Source organism: Canis lupus, chromosome 36, assembly GCF_003254725.2.
Source record: "Canis lupus dingo isolate Sandy chromosome 36, ASM325472v2, whole genome shotgun sequence".
Lineage (NCBI taxonomy): Eukaryota > Metazoa > Chordata > Mammalia > Carnivora > Canidae > Canis > Canis lupus.
The window spans coordinates 29,661,935-29,681,797 of record NC_064278.1 but is presented as its reverse complement, the minus strand read 5'-3'; the positions used below and the strand labels follow the sequence as shown (position 1 = coordinate 29,681,797).

The 19,863-nt window shown below is 37.0% G+C and overlaps 1 protein-coding gene across 6 annotated transcripts in view; it reads left to right on the top strand.

Annotated features, from left to right (window-relative positions):
• TFPI (tissue factor pathway inhibitor) overlaps positions 1 to 15,572 on the top strand; it is an 89,395-nt gene extending 73,823 nt beyond the window's left edge. For 5 of the 6 annotated variants that reach the window (XM_035697409.2, XM_025460444.3, XM_025460445.3 and 2 more), the window contains 2 exons: positions 12,327 to 12,506; positions 13,198 to 15,572. In XM_035697409.2, coding sequence (XP_035553302.2) covers positions 12,327 to 12,506; positions 13,198 to 13,304 — 287 coding nt within the window. In that variant the 3' untranslated portion in view covers positions 13,305 to 15,572. Of the gene's footprint in view, positions 1 to 388; positions 558 to 12,326; positions 12,507 to 13,197 lie in introns of those variants that run through there. The other variant, XM_049106277.1, reaches the window with a different exon arrangement.
• Positions 15,573 to 19,863: the final 4,291 nt, after the last annotated feature.

Genomic DNA, 19,863 nt, shown 5'->3' with positions numbered 1-19,863 from the left:
TTCATTCATGAAATCTAAAGTATAAGCCTCTTTCTGTAAAGTGTTTACTTTTTAATGGGAAGTCTTAAAAAAAAAATAAGTGGGCGTCAAATGAATTAAATTCCCCAAGTTGTAGGCCCTCAAGCTGCGTGCGTTCCGGTAGCCCTTGAGAGGTCATAAAGGGCATGCAGAATTTCAGAGAGAGCTTGAAGACAGTATATGCAAATGCCGTTAGGTCCTTAGGTTAGATTCTTCCATTAGAGCAGTGAAGTCAACGCTGGGTGAATTGGAGTCTAATTTTTAAGCACTAGTTTGTGCATAATGATAACGGTACATATCTTTGTAGTTTCTGATGTGTTATCTGTAAAATTAAGTAATTTCATTGCATTGTTTCTTTGTGTCCTTCCAGCCCTGTGTCTTTCAATGACATTTTGTTTTATCCAGTTCAGTGTCACATGTTGAAAAGCACGCAAAATCTCACTGTGTGAAAGATGTGCAAGTTTAGAATAACGGACGTAATGGGCTTAAAGAGACGTGTGATGCAGTATATCTACTAATAAAATAAATGCATGAAATCAGTTTTCAGTATGTTTCGGTATTTTTTGCTTGGATTGCTTCACTATTTCAAGTAGAGATCTTCATTCGTTTATCATTATAATGAACGGAGTAAGTTAGGGGATGATGGTTTTGCCTTCACGTTTCGTGAAGTATAGAAATCGTGATTTTGGGCAAGCACACTGCCAAAAGAGAAAGGAGGAGACAAAATAAGGGTGAGAGAGAAAATAAACTTCCGACACTGTCTGATAAATGTCCCAGGTTTTTATGTAGCTGTACAAGAAGAAGTATAAAAATCAAACTAATGGTTAATAACAGTAGATTATCAACTAAGGAAACGGTAAAAATTCACAATATGAATTTAAATGAAAACAATATTAATAGCTTTAATAATATTATGAGGATTTTTATTTAAAATGATAGACATTTATGGGGCCCCTGGGTGGCTCAGTCAGTTAAGTGTCACCTTCAGCTCAGGTCATGATCCCAGGGTCCTGGGTTTGAGCCCCACATTGGGCTCCCTGCTCAGTGGGGGCTCTGCTTCTCTCTCTCTGTTTCATTCTCTTACTCTTCTCTCACAAGGAAATAAAATCTTTTAAAAAAATTAAACTATAGACATTTAATCCTTCATACTAATTGCATTTAAAATTAGGGAGAATCTCAGGATCCCTGGGTGGCGCAGCGGTTTAGCACCTGCCTTTGGCCCAGGGCGCGATCCTGGAGACCCGGGATTGAATCCCACATCTGGCTCCCGGTGCATGGAGCCTGCTTCTCCCTCTGCCTGTGTCTCTGCCTCTCTCTCTCTCTCTCTCTCTCTCTGTGTGTGACTATCATAAATAAATAAAAAAAATTAAAAAGAAATTAGGGAAAATCTTCCTCCTTTCTTTGTCTAGAGAATTATCTTATTTTTTTATGTATGTATTTGCCTCAAAACCTAAATTCCTCTAGCCAGTGGACTCCTTTTCTTCTTTTTCTAGGAGTATTCATTTCCCATTCTTTTGTTTATATTTGTATTTCTGCTTTCAAGATTTCTTTAATATTTATACCATATATGTGATGCTATTGATAGCATACCATTAATAAAGTTTTAATATTTCTGTGCACATAGTTAATAGAGTCCTCTCAATAGAGCTCATTGGTAAATGCTTATAAAAGAAAAATTAATATCCTCAAGTGTTCATACCAATTCTGGGCTTTTTTTTTCTAAAGGAATTATCTATTTTATTCTAAGATTTTTTTTTTAGAATTTTGATTTAAATTCAATTTAGTTGACATATATATTATTATTATATTATTATTAATTTCAGGGGTTAATTTTGTGATTCATCAGTTGCTTATGATTCTGGACTTTTTGAGTGGACTTGACCCATTGATTAAAAAAGTGATTTGGGGTGCCTGGGTGGCTCAGTCGGTTAAGTATCCAACTCCTGATTTCTGCTCAGGTCACGATCTCAGGGTCGTGAGATTGAGCCCCACATCAGGCTCTGTGCTCAGTGAGGACGCTGCTTGAGATTCTCTCCCACACCCCCTGCCGCCGCCCCTGCTCTCACTCTCTCGTGCTCTCTAAAATAAATTAATCTTTTTTTTAAAAAAAAAAAGTGATTTATTTTCATGGTTCTCATAGCCCTTTACTTCTCTATATCAAGTCTTAATAGCTGCCTTGGGACTACATCAGCTCTATGATATTTTGGAAAAATCTTCTGATCGACTTCAAAAGCCTGCTGGCAACTCTGCCTCACACTTGGTCTCTGACTATGTATTTGACTTACTCCTTACTGCTTCCTGGCAGCCTCTAGGCCAAGGGAAAATGATTGATTATCATTTTGCAAACCATTTGGGTACCTAAGGCTCTCTCTCTCTCTCTCTCCCCTGACGGTATTCAATGTATAACCTACTGGCCAGATTCCATATACATATTTAAAAAATTGATAGAAAAGAACATAAGCAAAAAACATAAACATATACAGACACACACATAACACCTTTTAAAAATTTTTTGGTTATCATTGGCCTTTTGGAAGAGATGTCATACAAACTGCCTGAATGAAAGTCAGACACCATCACTGATGCAATCAATTTACAGATTTGCAAGAAAATACTGTCGCCTATTTGGCCTCTTGTTGAAGATTTGCTCATGTAGATTATTATCATGTATAATCTACAGAGGCCCCCGTGTAGTTGCACGTCGTGGTTAATCACCAGCACTGTCAACGACTCTGAAAACCCCACTTCATCAAAAACCCACTTAAATAGACCCCCCCATAAGCATCCTGTTTTTCATAATGTGTTCTCAGACCCAGACACACAGAAACTTTCCTCCTCATTTAGGTCTGATGCCTCTTATGCTGATTTTCTGACAAACCAGCTTTCTAAAAATAGGTGACCTATGGAGAGGATCCATAAGACCTTCTACTTCCCCACAGCACAGCTGGTGAGAAAGAAAAATGTAGCGCTTCCCCTCTGCTAAGACCGCTGCCACCCAGACACGGTCACCCTAGGTGACCACTGACTACTGCTGCTAATCCTTTTCTTCCTGGACCTTCTCTGCTTTTAACAAGAATAGATTTCACCCCCTTCCCCTCCAGAGAAGTGTTTCTGAAATTTGAATACAGATACCTTTAAAAGAAAAAGAAACACAGACTTCTAATGTGTAAATGAAATTACCTTGTACGACACTAATCGTATACGGACAAGTAAAATATCTCATTATATGTCCGACCGTCCTACAGCTCCAAGTCAAAACTCATTCACACGTGAATATAAGCGACATGCGAATGAACTAATAATACTACGGTGATGGCACTTTTTAATTGAAGTATAGTTGACGTACAACATTATATAAGTTTCAGGGGTACATTCATGGTGATTTGACACTTACATTATAAAACAATCCCCATAAATCTAGTTACCATCTGTCACCATACAAAGTCATGACAATATTGATCATACACCCATGACTTACTCTATAAGTGGAACTTTGTCCCTCTTGATCACCTTTACCTTTATTTTGAGTACTCCTCTAGCCCCTTGCCCTCTTGCAACCCCAAGTTTGTTCTCTGTATTTATAAGTTTGTCTTGTTTTTTAGATTCCAGTGTAAGTGAAATCACATGGGACTGGTCTTTTTCTGACTTTTCATTTGGCATAATACCTTCTAGGTTCAAATGGAGAGATCTTGTTCTTTTTTATGGTTGAATGATATTCCATCGTGTGTGTATCTACACACACATCTTTATCCGTTCATCAATTGATGGACATCTGGGCTGCTTCCACTTCTTGGCTATTCTAAAAAAACACTGCAGACAGTGTAGAGATGCCTAGGTCTTTTCGAAATAGTGGGTTTGCTTTCTTTGAAAACCCAGCAGTGGAATTATCGGATCACATGGTATTTCCATTTTTAGTTCCTTGAGGGGGCTCCATGCTGTTTTCCGCAGTGGCCGCATCAATACACGCTCCCATCAACAGCACAGGAGGGTTCCTTTTCCTTCACATTCTTGAGAACACTGGTTATTTCTTATCTTTTTGTCACTAGCTATTCTCACAGGTATAAGGTGATAGCTCATTGGGGTTCTGATTTGCATTTCCTGGAGGATTAGTCATGTTGAGCCTCTTGTGTGTTTGTTAGCCATCTGTCGCTCTTCTCTGGAAAAATGTCTGTTCAGGCCATGTCATGTCATGTCATGTCTGTTCAGGTCATCTGCTCATTTTTTAATCAAATGGTTGTCATTTGGGTGTTGAATTGTACAAGCTCTGTATACATTTTGGGTATTAACCACTTTTCAGATATATCATTTGCAAATAGCTCCTCCCATTCAGTATGTCACCTTTTAGTTTTGTTGATTGTTTCCTTCACCGCGCAGAAACTTTTTAATTTGATGTCGTCCCACTTGTTTAGTTTTGCTTTTGATGCTTTTGCCTGAGGAGACAGATTCCTACAATATTGGTAAGACCAATGTCCATGGGTTTACTGTCTACGTTTTCTTTCAGGAGTTTATAGTTTCAGGTCTTTAAGTCTTTAATCCATTTTGAGTTTATTTTTAAGTAAAGGAAATGGTCCAGTTTTATTCTATTGCGTATAGCTGATCAGTTTTCCCAAAACTATTTATTGAAAAGACTTGTCTTCTTCCTCACTGTATATTCTTGCCTTCTTTGTCATAGGTAAATTGCCCATATAAGCTTGGGTTTATTTCTGGGCTCTTTCATTCCATTGATCTCTGTGGTCTATTTTAGGTGGCACAGGTACCTGATTTTAGACAGCACATCCCTATAATTATATGACTTTGGTATTTACTGCTACAGAGCAGGTTAGGAATGAGGAATAAGGTTAGAAAAGCCTGTGCTACTCTATGTTGTAATTCTCCAACTACCCTACTTCTATTTGAATAATGACCAATCTTTGTAGGAAAAAGTTTAAAACACATTATTGTAAGAGGTATTAATTGGGAAAACCCATGTCTTTTCTAGGCCATGATGGCATGTGGTTTCTAGTCTTCTGTTTCATCTTATTGCTATTAAATGGATAGCTGACTGGCCAATGCAAATATGATTACAGAGTACACACAACCCTGGAACTTTGCTCTGTTATTTCTAGAATTAGTCCAGGTTGAATATGCAAACATGACAATTACTGCCTGTAAATATTTGAGCTCTTTGAACACTGTTTGGCTCAGCTCTGTTACTTGTAAGACTTGTTTCCAGTTTCTTCACTTGATGACCTATTATGATTAACTATCTTTTTCCTGTTCAAACTTGAAAGACTTCAACTTTACGTATGTAACTTACGGTAGGAAATATGTAAGACATTCTGAACCTGAGCTTCAAAGCAGAGAGGATTTGGAAATTGGATATAAAAGGCAAGTTGTGACAGCTTTCTCTTTATCTGGTAACTATTAAATTATCTTTGCTCAGTTCTTTTTATTTTCTAGTCAGTTTTCAGAGGATGTATCATAGTAGTTAAGAGGATTGGCTTTATTGGGCAGAAAGACATGGGTTTGTATTCTAATCCTGCTATTTGCCAGCTCTTTTTTGTGGCCTTGAACAAATTATACAACTCTTGGCCTCATGTTCCTCGTTTGTTATATGTGGAGAGTAATAAACTCATAAATTTTTGTGATTTAATGATGACATATAAAATTCTTATTCCATGTTTAGCACACAATAAGGGCTCAAAAGTATAAATATTTGAAGGTTTTGATGGCAATTACCTAGGGTCAATGGACATGTATAGCAGGAAAAAATAATCAGGGGTGTTATTTGTATACATTTTATTAGTGATACTTTTTTTTTTTTGACATAACTAAAGCCTGTAACCTTGATCTGAAGTATCTCATTCAATATACATAATACTATGATTATCTGAAATAAAACAAATCAAAATTTCAAAATAAAACACCAACACATATTTATGTCTTTGGATCATATTCTCTAATCAGAGGACTTGTAAACCTGTGTTTCCAACTGTATCTTATGACCTGAGGTACAAATCCATTATACTTGCTAATGTCAGTTCAACCAATACTGAGTGGCTCCTATAGGATGGGGATTGTCACAGGGACTGGGAGTCTGTGAATAACATGTCAGAAAGGTGGTTTTGTTTTTTACAGGCATGCCTATGAAATGGGGTGGGGGGGAGATAACAGAGGTGACCTCAACGCCTACACTCTACGCTAAGACAGAGGGCTGCACCCGTGCTGTGGGGGACAGAATCAGGATCTTGTGCTTCCATCGAAGGGTGTCAAAATTAAAATTTTGTCTTTTTCTAGACCTGGGTCCTGCCTTCTACCTAAAATCTTGGATTCATTTGTGTAGATGCTGGCGAATCCATGGGCATAGCTCACAATTCTATCTTTATCCGGGGATTTTTCTGAGTAAAGCTACAATGAAAGAAAGTCATGATAAAATTATACATCATAAAACTGTTAGGACTATGTTTCATATTATAATTGTATTTCATGATATATTTTAAAAATTCCATCTTCTAAGTCAATCAGTCCAAACATACCAGAATTGTCTTCCCTGTAGCTCTCTCCCTACCCACAGTCAATGTGGTGGTTAATGTTATTCATTTCCACTACCCCTGCTTCAGTTAGGCCCGTCTTATATTCCCCTTTATTGCGAGTCTCCTGCAGGACTCTACCTACGCGTGTCTAGGGAGGATGTGTCAAGAAAGAGCAGAACTATCCTTTTCATCCTTCAATACTTTCAGTTGTTCATTAATGTCTATCTCATAGATTCCAAGTATATTAGTAATCAAAAACCTTAATTGGATCTAAATCAACCCTTCCAGCCCTACACCCCGCTATCCTCTCTATGCACTCTTTTCTTCAGATAGCCTGGAGTTTGCAAAATACTCCAAACTAGGAACATTCTGCCTTGTGTGCTGTCCTTCGCCCATCGCCCCCCATCTCTTCCACTTGTTAAAATTTCATTCTTCCTTACAAGCTGATCAAGGGACTAAATAAAATGTTTTCACCCTTTACTAAAATCTTACAGGGTTTTCAATTTTCCAGATGTCTTAAGGAAAAAATTCTTTAATTACAAGTCATAATTATCTCAGGATAAATTATATTCATAACAGCCTCATAGTTTGTAATTTTACCATGGTTTGCTTGCTTTGTGGCTTTATTTAGAAAAATCCATGGATAAAGATAACTTTGGGAACTCTGCACAGGGATTAGACAGTCATCCAGGTAAAGAAATCCAACCCAATAAATATCTACACAACTTTTCTTTGTTAACCTGTGGAGGCTTCCCTCCTGGGGAAGGTGTCTTCTACTCTATCCCTCTTGACCTTTCAGTTTCATGTGCCCTAGCAGCCCTCTTTTTACATTTTACTCTCAGCTAAGTTACTGTACGTGTAGACAAAAGAAAAAAAGGGGGGGGGGAAGCTCCACAGTACTCGTTTCCCCATTCCCTACGTTTTTGTCTTCGAGACAGAATGTCAGTCTCTGTCCATCTCACACCAATCCTCCCATGGTAGTGAGTGGAGATACTGCTTTTCCTATCGCATAGATTTACTATCTGTAAATAATAAATTTACAGGTGACAGGTTTGTTTAGGGACTTCTAAACATCACCATGGAAATACAAATTTATATAAACATTTAGTGGAAAATTCAGCGGCATGTACCAGATTACAAACTGAGTATAGCTTTTGCACAATTCTAATTTTAGAAAGAACTTTAGAAATATCTGGACCAGTGTACAAGGATGATCATGAGCCATTATTTCTGGAATTGAAAAAAACAACCTACATCCTCATGAGTAATGGGTTGACTAAATATACTTTAAATGAACACTCTTCATATTAAAAAGACTGAGATATACATGAACAAATATGGTAACATTCACAAAATATTATCAAGTAAAAAGGCACAGAGTAGAATGCTAATCTATGTTTGCCTATGCAAATAATTTGGAGGAAAATACACACCAAAACACTGATAATGGTTAAGTTACAGGAGTCAAATTATAGAGAAACTTTGTTTTGTACTTGTTACGTACTTTTGTATTAATTCAGTGTCTTACAATGGTAAATTATAATTGCAAAGCTAAAATCTTTATATTTTTCTTTGCTAGAAAATCATGGGGAAAATGTGTTATTCAAAGGGAAGATTTATTATTCAATTCCCTAAAACAATGTCAGAAGACAAAAAAAATTGTCAGCAAGTCATGGAGTAATTCATAAATCCTACATTGGTCTGGTAAAATGAAAGCCTAAATATTAGGCATGTAAAACGGGGACAGAAAGACACCATGGAAAAGGTTCAAAGTGACTGTAACACGTGAAGTTCACAGTATACGTTTCAGAGAAAGTTTACATAAGCCACTTTAAATATAAAATGGATTTTGGAGCGCCACCTTACAGGTTAGCAGCCTTACTAGATCATGGCAGTGGATCCTGAATTCTGAAGCCCATCATAGACCCTCTAAGTGGAAGCTATTCAACTCGTTATTAGTGGCGAGATCAAGACAGAATGCGTTTGGGCATTAAATCCCCCTTGGAAAATGAACAGAGAAGTCAGGTTAGTGTCTTTTTATTCTATCGTAAATACCTGTGAATGAATATAATCTAGACCCTAAAATTACATTGTGCAACTACTTCAAAACCTTTATATTTTCTTTCATTCTAGATATTCATGTTTGGATTTTGACTAGGTGAGTGTCTGTATTTATCTAGGATAAATATGTTCATTGAAAACAATCAAGCATCTCCTCATAAGGTGCAAGAACCTCAATTTCCTCACCTTTGGAGATCAAAACGGATGATGATCAAGGACCCAAAAAAGCTTGGGGCTAAAATGTCCTTGAGAAACCAGCTGCTTCATTATTTTAATGATATTACTGCCTATGCTAAAGTAATCTTATGATATTCTCTTTTTTAGACAGGAGTGGGGAGGGGCAGAGAGAGAGAAAGGGAGAGAGAGAATCGCAAGCAGGCTCCATGCCCAGCGCAGCACCCAACACCGGGCTCAAACTCACGGCCCTGAGATCACGACCTGAGCCAAAATCCAGAGTCAGATGCCCTCCTGACTGGGCCACTCAGGTGCCCCAATCCAATGACTATCATAGCTACTTAGACTTCAAATGATTTTTAGAGAAATTAATTAGTTGACACAGGAAGTATAATTCACGTTCTGAAGAATAATGGCCTTATAAAAACTCCCCAACTGATAATTACTGAATTAAAACTTTTAGAAGTTATATCATGATACATATAACTTATATATAACATATATATATAACTGCTAAGTTATAACTGAAATTAATTGCGAAGAATGTGTGTTTTATATATATAAATGTATAGAAAGATAAAAAACACATTCTTTGCAATTAATTTCAGTTATAACTTAGCAGTTATATATATATGTGTGTCATATATATATATATATATATATATATATATATATATATATATCTCACAACATTCTTCGCAATTAATTTCAAATTTTAACCCAATTTCAAATTTTAACCCACTGTATTTTTAGCATTAGGAACCCCAATATTGATCTGGGTCAAAGGAGAGTTGTATTCGATGATCTGTGCAGGTGGTAATTAAAATCAGGGCAAAGTGAGGTAGATGAACACCTGTCATCGGGTCGGTCACGGACAGATGCTTTTTGAGTAGGAGCCGGTATCTGGTAAGAGGAACAGCTCAAGTCTATACACCGGTTCCCAGGAGTCGGAAGCCGCGTAGCAGACATCCTCTGGTGCAGAAGCCAAGAGTGTCAGGTAGAGGAGACCTGATGCCAGGGACAAATGAACAGGTAGTGACACTCTCGAATGGCACCTGTGCTGGTCAACTCTCTGTCTGCTTTCAAACGAATCCCCCTGCCTTCTCCTTGCTTGTCCAGTACCTCCATTGTTCCCTCTCCCTTGGCTTTTGAGTAGACTTGGTGAGCGGCAGACGCTCGGTGGGAGACTCGGGGACCCAAAGCAGACAGAAGCGAGGGTACCTGTCCCCAGCAAACCTGTGGTGTAGCCTCTGTGGCCTCGGAGCCGCCTCCACGGTTGCCCTCAGTCCAGGCATTGCTTGCTCCAACCTAGCTTGCTCTCATTTTGAAATAGCCTTGATTTTGTTGTGCGGCCAGGTGTACTACAGGTCGAGGGAAAAGAAGGAGGAATTTACTTTGTGTCGTCAGAAATTTCTCTCTGTCCTGGAATAAGAAACTTTAGGTGGAACATTGCTATTAAGACATGATAATCAACATCTGTGAAGAGGACGTGCACAACCCGCAGGTGCCTCCATGTATTCCATCTTCAACTTACTGTGGGCCGGGAAATCGTGTGTACAAAATGCAAAATGACACTGCTGTAGAAGTCCCATCATTAGCTAGGAAGCATCTGTGGGGACTTGCTGAGAGTTTTAAAAATAGCACCTTTCTCTCCTTCTGGGGTTAGGCTAGTTGCTTGAGGAGTGTTTCTTTTGTTTCTGGATACAGGTGATGACTTTGGAAGCTCATGGAGACAGAAGTGGTAGCAACCGATAACCATCTCACATTGTAGGTTCTGGATTCATGAGAATCCAGAGCCCAAATGCTGGAAAAGCCTGCGCAATAGCAGGGCTCAGCTACAGTAGAGCTCTATTCACTGTCAGAAAACCCATCCTACAGACGCCGTTAGGGTGGGCAGGGACTTCAACAGCCTCTACTGAGTGAGGCCCGCCTTCCCCCCAAGAGTGTTCAACTTTTGATTAATGATGGCGATGATCATGCACTATAACCCCCAAATAAAAGGACATAAAAGATAAATTAGACTATAGGATTTTGAATGCTTTAGTTTTACAGATCCGGAGGTTTTATTTTTAAAATTAGGGTTTATAGACCTAATCAAATACCTAAATAATACAGTATTCTTTATGTGATTACAGTTCTTGAATTTTGACACAGAATTTTCTTTTCATCTCTCAACAATGTCTTCTATATTCTTTCTATAGTATTCCCACTCCTATTTTCTGGAATTTCTCTATGACATGAGCCATTATATCAAGACACTCTACTCTTTATTTAAATTATCAAGAAAGGAGGTAAATCCAGATTCTTATTTTTTTTCCAAGTCTAATTGGGATTATACTATTGTTCATTAAGTTATAGCAGATCAAATAATTCCTGCATTTTCGCCTCAAATTGTTTCCCTCTATTTCTTGTCAGTCTTTTCATCTGGGGTTTGCTTGCCCTCAAAGCACCTACCGCCTCCTGCCCAACCCATTGCCTTCATCGGCTGGCTTCCTCAAGGGTCTGTTTCCGGCCAGTGTTGTACACTTAGCGTTCCCTCTTTGTCTGCATCTGCTGTGCCACAACCCGCTAGTTGGCAAAGCCACCAAGGTCTTCTTATATTGATTTCTCACCATCGGGCAACTTGCCTGCAGTTTGGGTTCACTAATATCAAGTGGTTTAGGTCTGCGGCGAGGGCACCAGCTTCCCCTCGTTGACAGGAGTTTCCGAAAGAGCTGAAAATTCCCCTTGTATGGAAACGATTTCTCTGCTTTGCCTTCAGAAAACAAGCGATCCTTTTAATCACCCGGGTTGCATTTTCTTTCTTCTTTTTGTAAAGTGGCTGGTCCCAGTAAACCTGTGAATGTTCCATCTTACTGGCTTTGGCGGTGTTCCTTCCTTTGCAAAAATATCTAACTCAAGGAGACCTGATGCTTCAATTCACAAGAAAACCTTCTTGCTAAATCAAACCAACTCTCCAGGGATCCTTCTCTGAAACAGAAAGTTAGAATTTGCTGCACCTGAATTCCTGTGCTTGAAACCGGGATTGTGTTACATCATCTAGAAAACCCAACCCAACCCAACCCAACCCAACCCAACCCAACCCAACCCAAGCTCTTCCTCAGCATCAGTGTGTACGTCCTACGATGAATAAGGGTTCCTCAGCAGGACTTTTTCCTCCCGTTGAACAGTCATGAACAAAAATGATATGGCAAACATTGATAACTTGTTAAAGTGACTATGGTTAACAAATTTTTGTACACTTTTGCATAGTGGGTTCCCTTATTACGTACAACTAGATTTTTCATTATCAAGAGAAACCATAGCACTGCCCTTTAACAAATATACCTACTTTTTTATTTACTAGAGGAAGGTCTTACTGTGGTGGACAGTTGGAGGACAGGAAAGCCTTTTCCTAGAGTTGAAATGCAGGAATTTCACGGAGTCCTACTTTTACTCATTCAGATTATTTATTGTCTTATAGTAGGTGTACGTACAACAGTAATCAATAAACAATAAATAATATGAAAGTGTCAGAATAACCACCATATAGGATTTACCATGTTTTCTTGATGTTTTTAGAGTTCTACGGTCCTTCCTGGTGTCTGACCCCAGCAGACAGAGGGCTGTGTCACGCCAACGAGAGCCGATTCTACTATAATTCAGTCATTGGGAAATGCCGCCCTTTTAAGTACAGTGGATGTGGAGGGAATGAAAATAATTTCACTTCTAAAAAAGCATGCCTTACAGCTTGCAAAAAAGGTATCAAGGACATCCTTCCTATTAATTCACTGGCGTCTAAGACAACAAACTGCATGGAAATTATGAACAAAGTTTAAGAAAATATTATGAAATTCGTTCTATTTATAATAAGAAACCAAATATTATAATTTAACTACTATATGTCCCCCTTTCAACTACATTTAGAGGATATTGCTGCAGATGTTAACTACAATTCCTTGTAACGTGTCTTTCACAGAAAAATCTATTTAAAACAAAACATTTTATTCTTTTAATATTTACAAACTAAGCTTTCATTTTAAGTGATATCAAAATGTGTTAAGGCTATCTTATGATGCACAACATTAATGTAGTTACTAACTTTTTTCTGAATATAAAAACAATGCATGTTTATAGAGTCTTAATATATATAAATAGAAACCCCCATAATTCCATCAACCATATGTTTGCTTTAATAAAATGAGCATGAATTTCTAACTGAAGATGAATAATAAAAATCAGTAACATGCTTATCCATTTTTGCTAATTCTTATATATGTGAAGTGACTTCCTTAGAAATACGTTGTTCTGCACAAAGACGAATTAAAGGCTTTTAAGCCAATTGTTTTTGTTTTAAATATCAAAAGATAAATTTGAGAACATTTTAGATAAAATGTTTTATTGTATCACTCTATTACTTTATTATGCATAATTGTTTCTCTTCCTTCTGCAGGTTTCATGCAAAGAATATCAAAAGGAGGATTAATTAAGACCAAAAGAAAAAGAAAGAAGCAGACCGTGAAAATAGTATATGAAAAAATTTTTGTTAAAAAACTATAAATTTGTTACACTATTACATCAGCTCTAAATATTTTGGATGAAGCTTTTCACTATATTTTTTTTTCTTTCGTGAAATCCTTTTACTGAATATTTCCATGAGTTTTCTATGTACGTATTAACTGCTATTAATACATTTGTATCAGAAGTCATTTCTTCGTCTAATCAAAGTGCATACTCAAGGGCTGACTACTATGCATTTACTTATTCTCTCAATCCTTTTCTATTTCCCATTGGCTATAAATTATCATATTACTGGCCACATCAGATCAGTCCACTTTTTCCTTTGGTGACCAGCTGTTTGAGAATATGGTCGTGTATATGATGATCTCCTTTATAACCTATGCACAGATTAAAAAATACAGCTATTAAAGATCAAGCACGTTTTGGATTTCACATCTAAAGTGCTGCCAACCACTTTCTTCTGTAAGGATATCACTCTATTATGCATTTAACTAGAGCTGATACTAATACAATTCCATCGTGTGCTTCCCTCCTTACACATACTTTATCTCCTTTGGCATAAACCAGTACCTCAAATCAATCTTGAGCCAAACCACTATCTGAACAAAGAGTCAACTTTATTATGTGCCTTCCTGATTTTGATTGATTTAACTATTTTTTTTTACTTGCTTATGATCCATGATCAGGGGCGAAGGGAAGCTTGGTAGAAAGGGAAGTTTTTAATGGCAATCAAAAGAAAATTGTTCACGTACTTCCTAATTTTATTGTTTAACAAAAATCTCTCTTACACCAAATAGTAAGAATATTTAAATCTAATGAAACTTACTCATTTATCATTAGGCTTTGCACATAGTATAACCCAGTAACTCATGTGTAAGGCGGGGAAAAAAAAAGTCATTTTATTTCTGTAAAAGAGGAAGATTCTACTAGAAAATCTATGTACTTATTCACTCTCAGTGAGCCAACCTTCCCTTCCCGTATTCCTTCCTTTCTCTGCTGAGCCACGTACCCTCCGGCATTTCAACAGCCTCCTAGAAATTTCAGTTCGATAATGTTCATCTCCAACTTTGTATTTAAATTTGAACTTTTCATCTAGAAACAACTACTTCATGCACTTAGTTTAGATGACTTCTCTCTAGCAATAGTATTAGAATTCCACTTGTTCCTCAGCCTTGAAAGTTTGAACCCAATCTTGACCTCTCAGTTTTCTTCATACACATATTTGATCAGTCTCTCGACACTGCTACTTCCTTTTTCATAAGCTTCAGCTCCAGGCCTTTTGTCCCTATTGCATTCTTCACATCAGTATTGATTTAATTCCTAAGAATCAATTCAATGTATTTCTCCACCTCTCAAAATTCACCAAGGACTCACTAATTGGTACTTACCCCTACCCCATCCCCCACAATTTCATTTTGATATATATATTTTTTGACTTAACTACTGCTCTCTTTCTTGACTATTTCAATTTAATTAAAAGAGTATATAGACACTGTTCACTGAACACATCTTTAATTACTCAGCTTATTCATGCTGATTTCCAACCTAAAAATATTATCTCTTCCTATCTACATGAATTCAGGGTCCAGCTGATGTGAGCTATAAAAATCAGTATGTTTTGAGGCTAAATATGAAGTCCTAAGATATCATTACAAATCACTTTCATCCTGTGGCTTAAAAATTATATCATTATAAAATAGTGTCAATTTGTTCACTTAGAAATTTTATATCTTGATTATATAATACATATATATAATGTATGTGTATAATACAGATATACACTATATATATATAAGTAGTTGCCTTAAACTGGATCTTTGCTATGAAATTTGAGACTTTTAGATATCAAAATCCCTGTGACATATGGTTTGTTGTCATTTATACATGGATAGCAATACCTTTAAATAAAGGGTAACATGTCCTTAGGTCAAGTGATAAGTTGACACCAATGACATATAAATAACACATTACTGAGTTGAATGTTTTCTCCAACGACCATTCATGGGTTCATTACTTAATCAAGAAAGACTCACATTGAGATAGTTTGCAATGTTTAATGCACGAGTATTATTTTTACTGTGTTTTTCAATAAGAAGCCCTCTGGTGGTATTGTCTTGCCTTGTTTTACATAATCAAATACATCTAACTGTGAATTTTATACAGAATTACATTATACAGCATTTATATATATTTACCTACTTTGTTTATTCTATGTTCAAAATTAACAGACCGTGCTGAAAACTGCTCAAATGATTTCAGTTTTTACATTATAAGAAATAAAATATTATCTTGATTAACAAAGTATAACTGTTATACTCGGGAAGTTTTTTATACCTCAAAAAATATAGTGTTCTTCAGTTATTACAAAGATTGAGTCCTAAGGCAAAGAAAAAAATTGTTCCATAAGCTGACTTTTACCTCCTTTATTGGAAATTGCTAATGATTTCCTTTCAATTACAAATGTGAATTCACATGACTTATTTGTCGAACAAATTAATACACTATGTTTTACATTCCATACATATTTCTACTAATCATCTTATATGATTATATATCATGTAACTATACATTTTATAAGTGACTTCCAATCTTCACTATTGAAGGTGTCCTGGCCCACTGCCATACCAGAAGGAAGAAAATGACATTAATCAACTACTTAGGAGAGATCTTGAGTTCTTTTATCAACTGCTCCTATTTTTGTCCCCCTTTTATGAATTATTTGAATTTAGTTTCCAACTTTTGACTTTTGGTTCTTTCTCAAGAACTTTAGCATAAACATACCTGAATTGCTTTTCCTGTGTCCCTCTCTATGGAATAGAGAGGATCTTGTTATTCCCTTAGGATCAATCTCTGAACTACAACCACATAGCTGGTGTCTTGGCTAGAAGTATACAGACCACTTTTTAGGGGAGTAGTGATACATGGTAATTCATTTCATCAAAGAGAAGAGAGAGATGTGCAGGCATTTGGTCATCTAATAGAATAGAGCATTACGGCAATGAATAGGATTTCCTCACCCAAAAATTCTGGCCAAAATTAGAAAGGCCAAAGGTATCTTACTTCAGTATAGATGGACTCACAGCATCATATTGTCAAGGAAACTCAACCTTTATTCCTGATTCTGCTGCCCCACATTTTTTGCCTTTATTTTTTAATCTCACAGTGTTTCAAGATGACTTCTAGAATTTAAGGCCCACATTCTCTCAGGTAATGTTTTCTAGAAAAGTTTAGACGCTCTTATCCCAAAGAATTGAAGTCCTGGCCTCAGTCACAAAGCATGAAAGAAATAACTGATAAGCTGGACTTCACTAAAATTAAAAACTTCTGTTCTACAAAAGATAATATCAAGAGACTAGAAGACAAGCCATGAACGGGAAGAAAATATTTCAAAAGATACATCTGATAAGAGATTGTGCGTTCAAAATATATAAAGAACATTTAAAAATAAAAAATAACCTTATTAAAAAGTGGGCCAAAGACCTTAACAGACACCTCACCAAAGAAGATCTACAGATGACATAAGCATATGAAAAGGTGCCTCACATCACAGGTCATCAGTAAGATACACATTACAACAGTGAGCTCCTACTACACATCTGTTAGAAGAGCTAAAATCAGGTACATGGACATGGCCAGATGCTGGCAAACATGTGGACAGAGCAAGAGCAATTCGTTTTTTATTGGTAGGAATGCAAAATGGTTATAGCCACTTTGGAAAACAATTTGGCAGTTTCTTACAAAAGTAAACATATTCTTAGTACCATTTAGCCATCATACTCCTTGCTTTTACCCAAATAAGATGAAAATGTTTGTCCACACAAAAGCCTGCACACATATCTGTAGCAACTTGATTCATAATGGCCATAACTTGGAAGCAACTAAGATGTCAGCAGATGGATGGATAAACTGTGTTATATCCAGACAAGGCAATATTATACAATATCAAAAACAAACGAGCTACAAAACCATGAAAAGACATGGAAGAGTTTTAAGGAATGTTACTAAGTGAAAAAAGCCAATCTGGAAAGTCTACATGCTGTAGGATTCCCCAAAATATGATGTCCTGGAAAAGACAAAACTATGGAAATGGTAAAAAGATCAGTGGTTACCGGGGGTAAGTAGGAAATGAAGGATGAGTAGATGGAGCACGGGATTTTCAGAACAGTAAAAATATCCGGTATGTTGCCATAGGATGGAAATCCGTCATTGCGTATTTGTCCAAATCCATAGATTGTGCACCAGAACTGAACCTGTGTAAACTATGGGCTTTGGTTGATCATTATGTGTCAGTGCAGGTTCATCAACTGTAAGAAAAGCACCACTGCACTGGGGGTGGTGACAATGGGGGAGGCCATGCATGTGTCATGACAGAAGATATACAGGAAAACTCTGGACCTTTCCTTCAATTTTGCTGTGAACATAGAACTAAAATTTTTTTTCTTATTGAAAAAAAGATCCTGGCTGTACTCTTTTTGACCCAAATATCTTATGGCCAGCCTTGACCCAAATATCATGCTTAGAGAAATGTGACTTTCTGATTAACCAGGTTTGAGTCACAAGTCTACTCCAGGTATCCAACTGGCATAAGCACTCTCTGAAATTTGTGATCTGACTGCCAGAGTTGGGCCGAGACTGAGGCCTCAAGCACAAAATTCGAGAAGACATTAAAAAAAGCAGTAACCAAGATAAATAACATTGCAATGCAGTATTTTTAAAAACTAGAGCAATTCATGATGAAAATATCAAAATTATTAAAAAGACAGGTTCAGTAATAGCCATATTGGAATCTGAGGCGAAAGGAAAAGAAAACCAATAATACCAATGATGGTTAAGAATATAAAGCTGGAAAAAATAATATCAATATGGTCCACATTTGGCCATTTTTTTGTGTAATAAAAGGTACCAACAGAAAAAATAACCCAAATTATCATTTAATAGATAAAGTTCATTTGACCATATTCAACACTTGTTTTCATGATTTAAAACTTTGAGCAAATAGAGATCTTCCTTACCTAATGAAGCATGTCCATCTAAAGCATATAACAGGATATGTCGTGGTAAAATTTCAGAAACATTCCCATTAAACTCAGGAACAGGTTTTCCAGGTAGTCTTCATTTTACACCAAAACAAAGAGAAACTGAAATTCGGCACGAATTATATCACAGTTATTTTCATATCATACGCTTATCGTAAGTGAAAATCCAGGGAAATCAAAAACAGAAATAATATGAGTATAGCACGATTGTTACAATGAAGTTCAACACATGAAATCAACAGCATTTTGTACACTAAATAGAAAGAGAGAAAATAAGTACCAGCCACAACAGAATAAGAACCCTACTACACATAACAATAAATCCCAAAAAGATGTATACATAATTTTTTTTTAAATCCTGCAGAGGAAAATCAAATATGTTGGGGGAACGTAAGAGCTAAATATGCTTGTATTTATTGTAGCCCTTAGTATGTGCGGAAAAAGGCCACGAGGACATGAGATTATGAAGGAAAAGATGTTAAAATACATAAGCATCTTTTGAGAGAGAAGGAGCACTTGAGGAGGGGTAAAGGGAGGGAGAGGATCTCAAGTGCAGAGCCCCGTGAGGGGCCCCATCTCACAGCTCTGAGCTGGTGACCTGAGCTGAAATCAAGAGTTGATTGCCTAGGCAACTGAGCCATCCAGGCACCACCCTACACAAGCAGTTTTTTAAATTAAGAAATAGAAGAATGAGGGAGATCTCTAAGCTCTAAAGACATACAAAATGAAAAATGGATAATAAAAAAATAAGCAGATTAGGAAATCAATTGAGGAGCCCAACCTTGAAGTAGAAGAAGGTTCAGAAAAATGGAATAGCTAAATGCGTGGGGAGAGAGATTTTAAAGACAGTGAACAGCATAGGTTTCCTTTATGGAAGTGGTGTCCCCTAACCAACCAAGGAAAATCTACCCAGCACACACACCCCCTATACACACGTGACATTTCAAATACTAGTGATGAAGAGAAAAATTCCTAAAGGACAGAGAAGAATGTGGGGGAATAATCACGGAGAAGTGGAAAAAGAGTGGAATTGTGCCTCTCAATTGCAAGAATGAAGGAAGCCAGAATAAAGTTGGATGTGCAAGTGTGAGGGAGGATAACAGCTGTTCACTCGTTAAAAGGCTTTAATGCTAATTGATCTTTCAATTATGTGCCTGGAATGCCTTCCCAGCAAATAAAAGTTAATTAAAATACAGTTGTTTAATGCTGTCACCTTCCATCAGAGGCTTGGGGGAGAAGATCTGGAGTGCGACCTAAGGTACCGTGTCTTGCACCAGTGCTGACACTACTTGGCGGTGACTTTGTCACCTAATCTCTTTAGCCTCACTCACCTTTACTCATACTTGAATGAATGAACCAGACGGCCTATAAGAACTCTTCCGATTTTGGCATCTTGGGTTTTTATGGGAATGTCCTCTATTTAAAAGCATTCAAAAAAAAAAAAAAAAAAGCATTCAAAACCAATACCCAGCATGCCAAAAAGTGCAAAGATGCTCTGCGATCAAAAAGACAAACAAAAACCACAACTAGGAGAGGCGGGGCAAGATGGCGGAAGAGTAGGG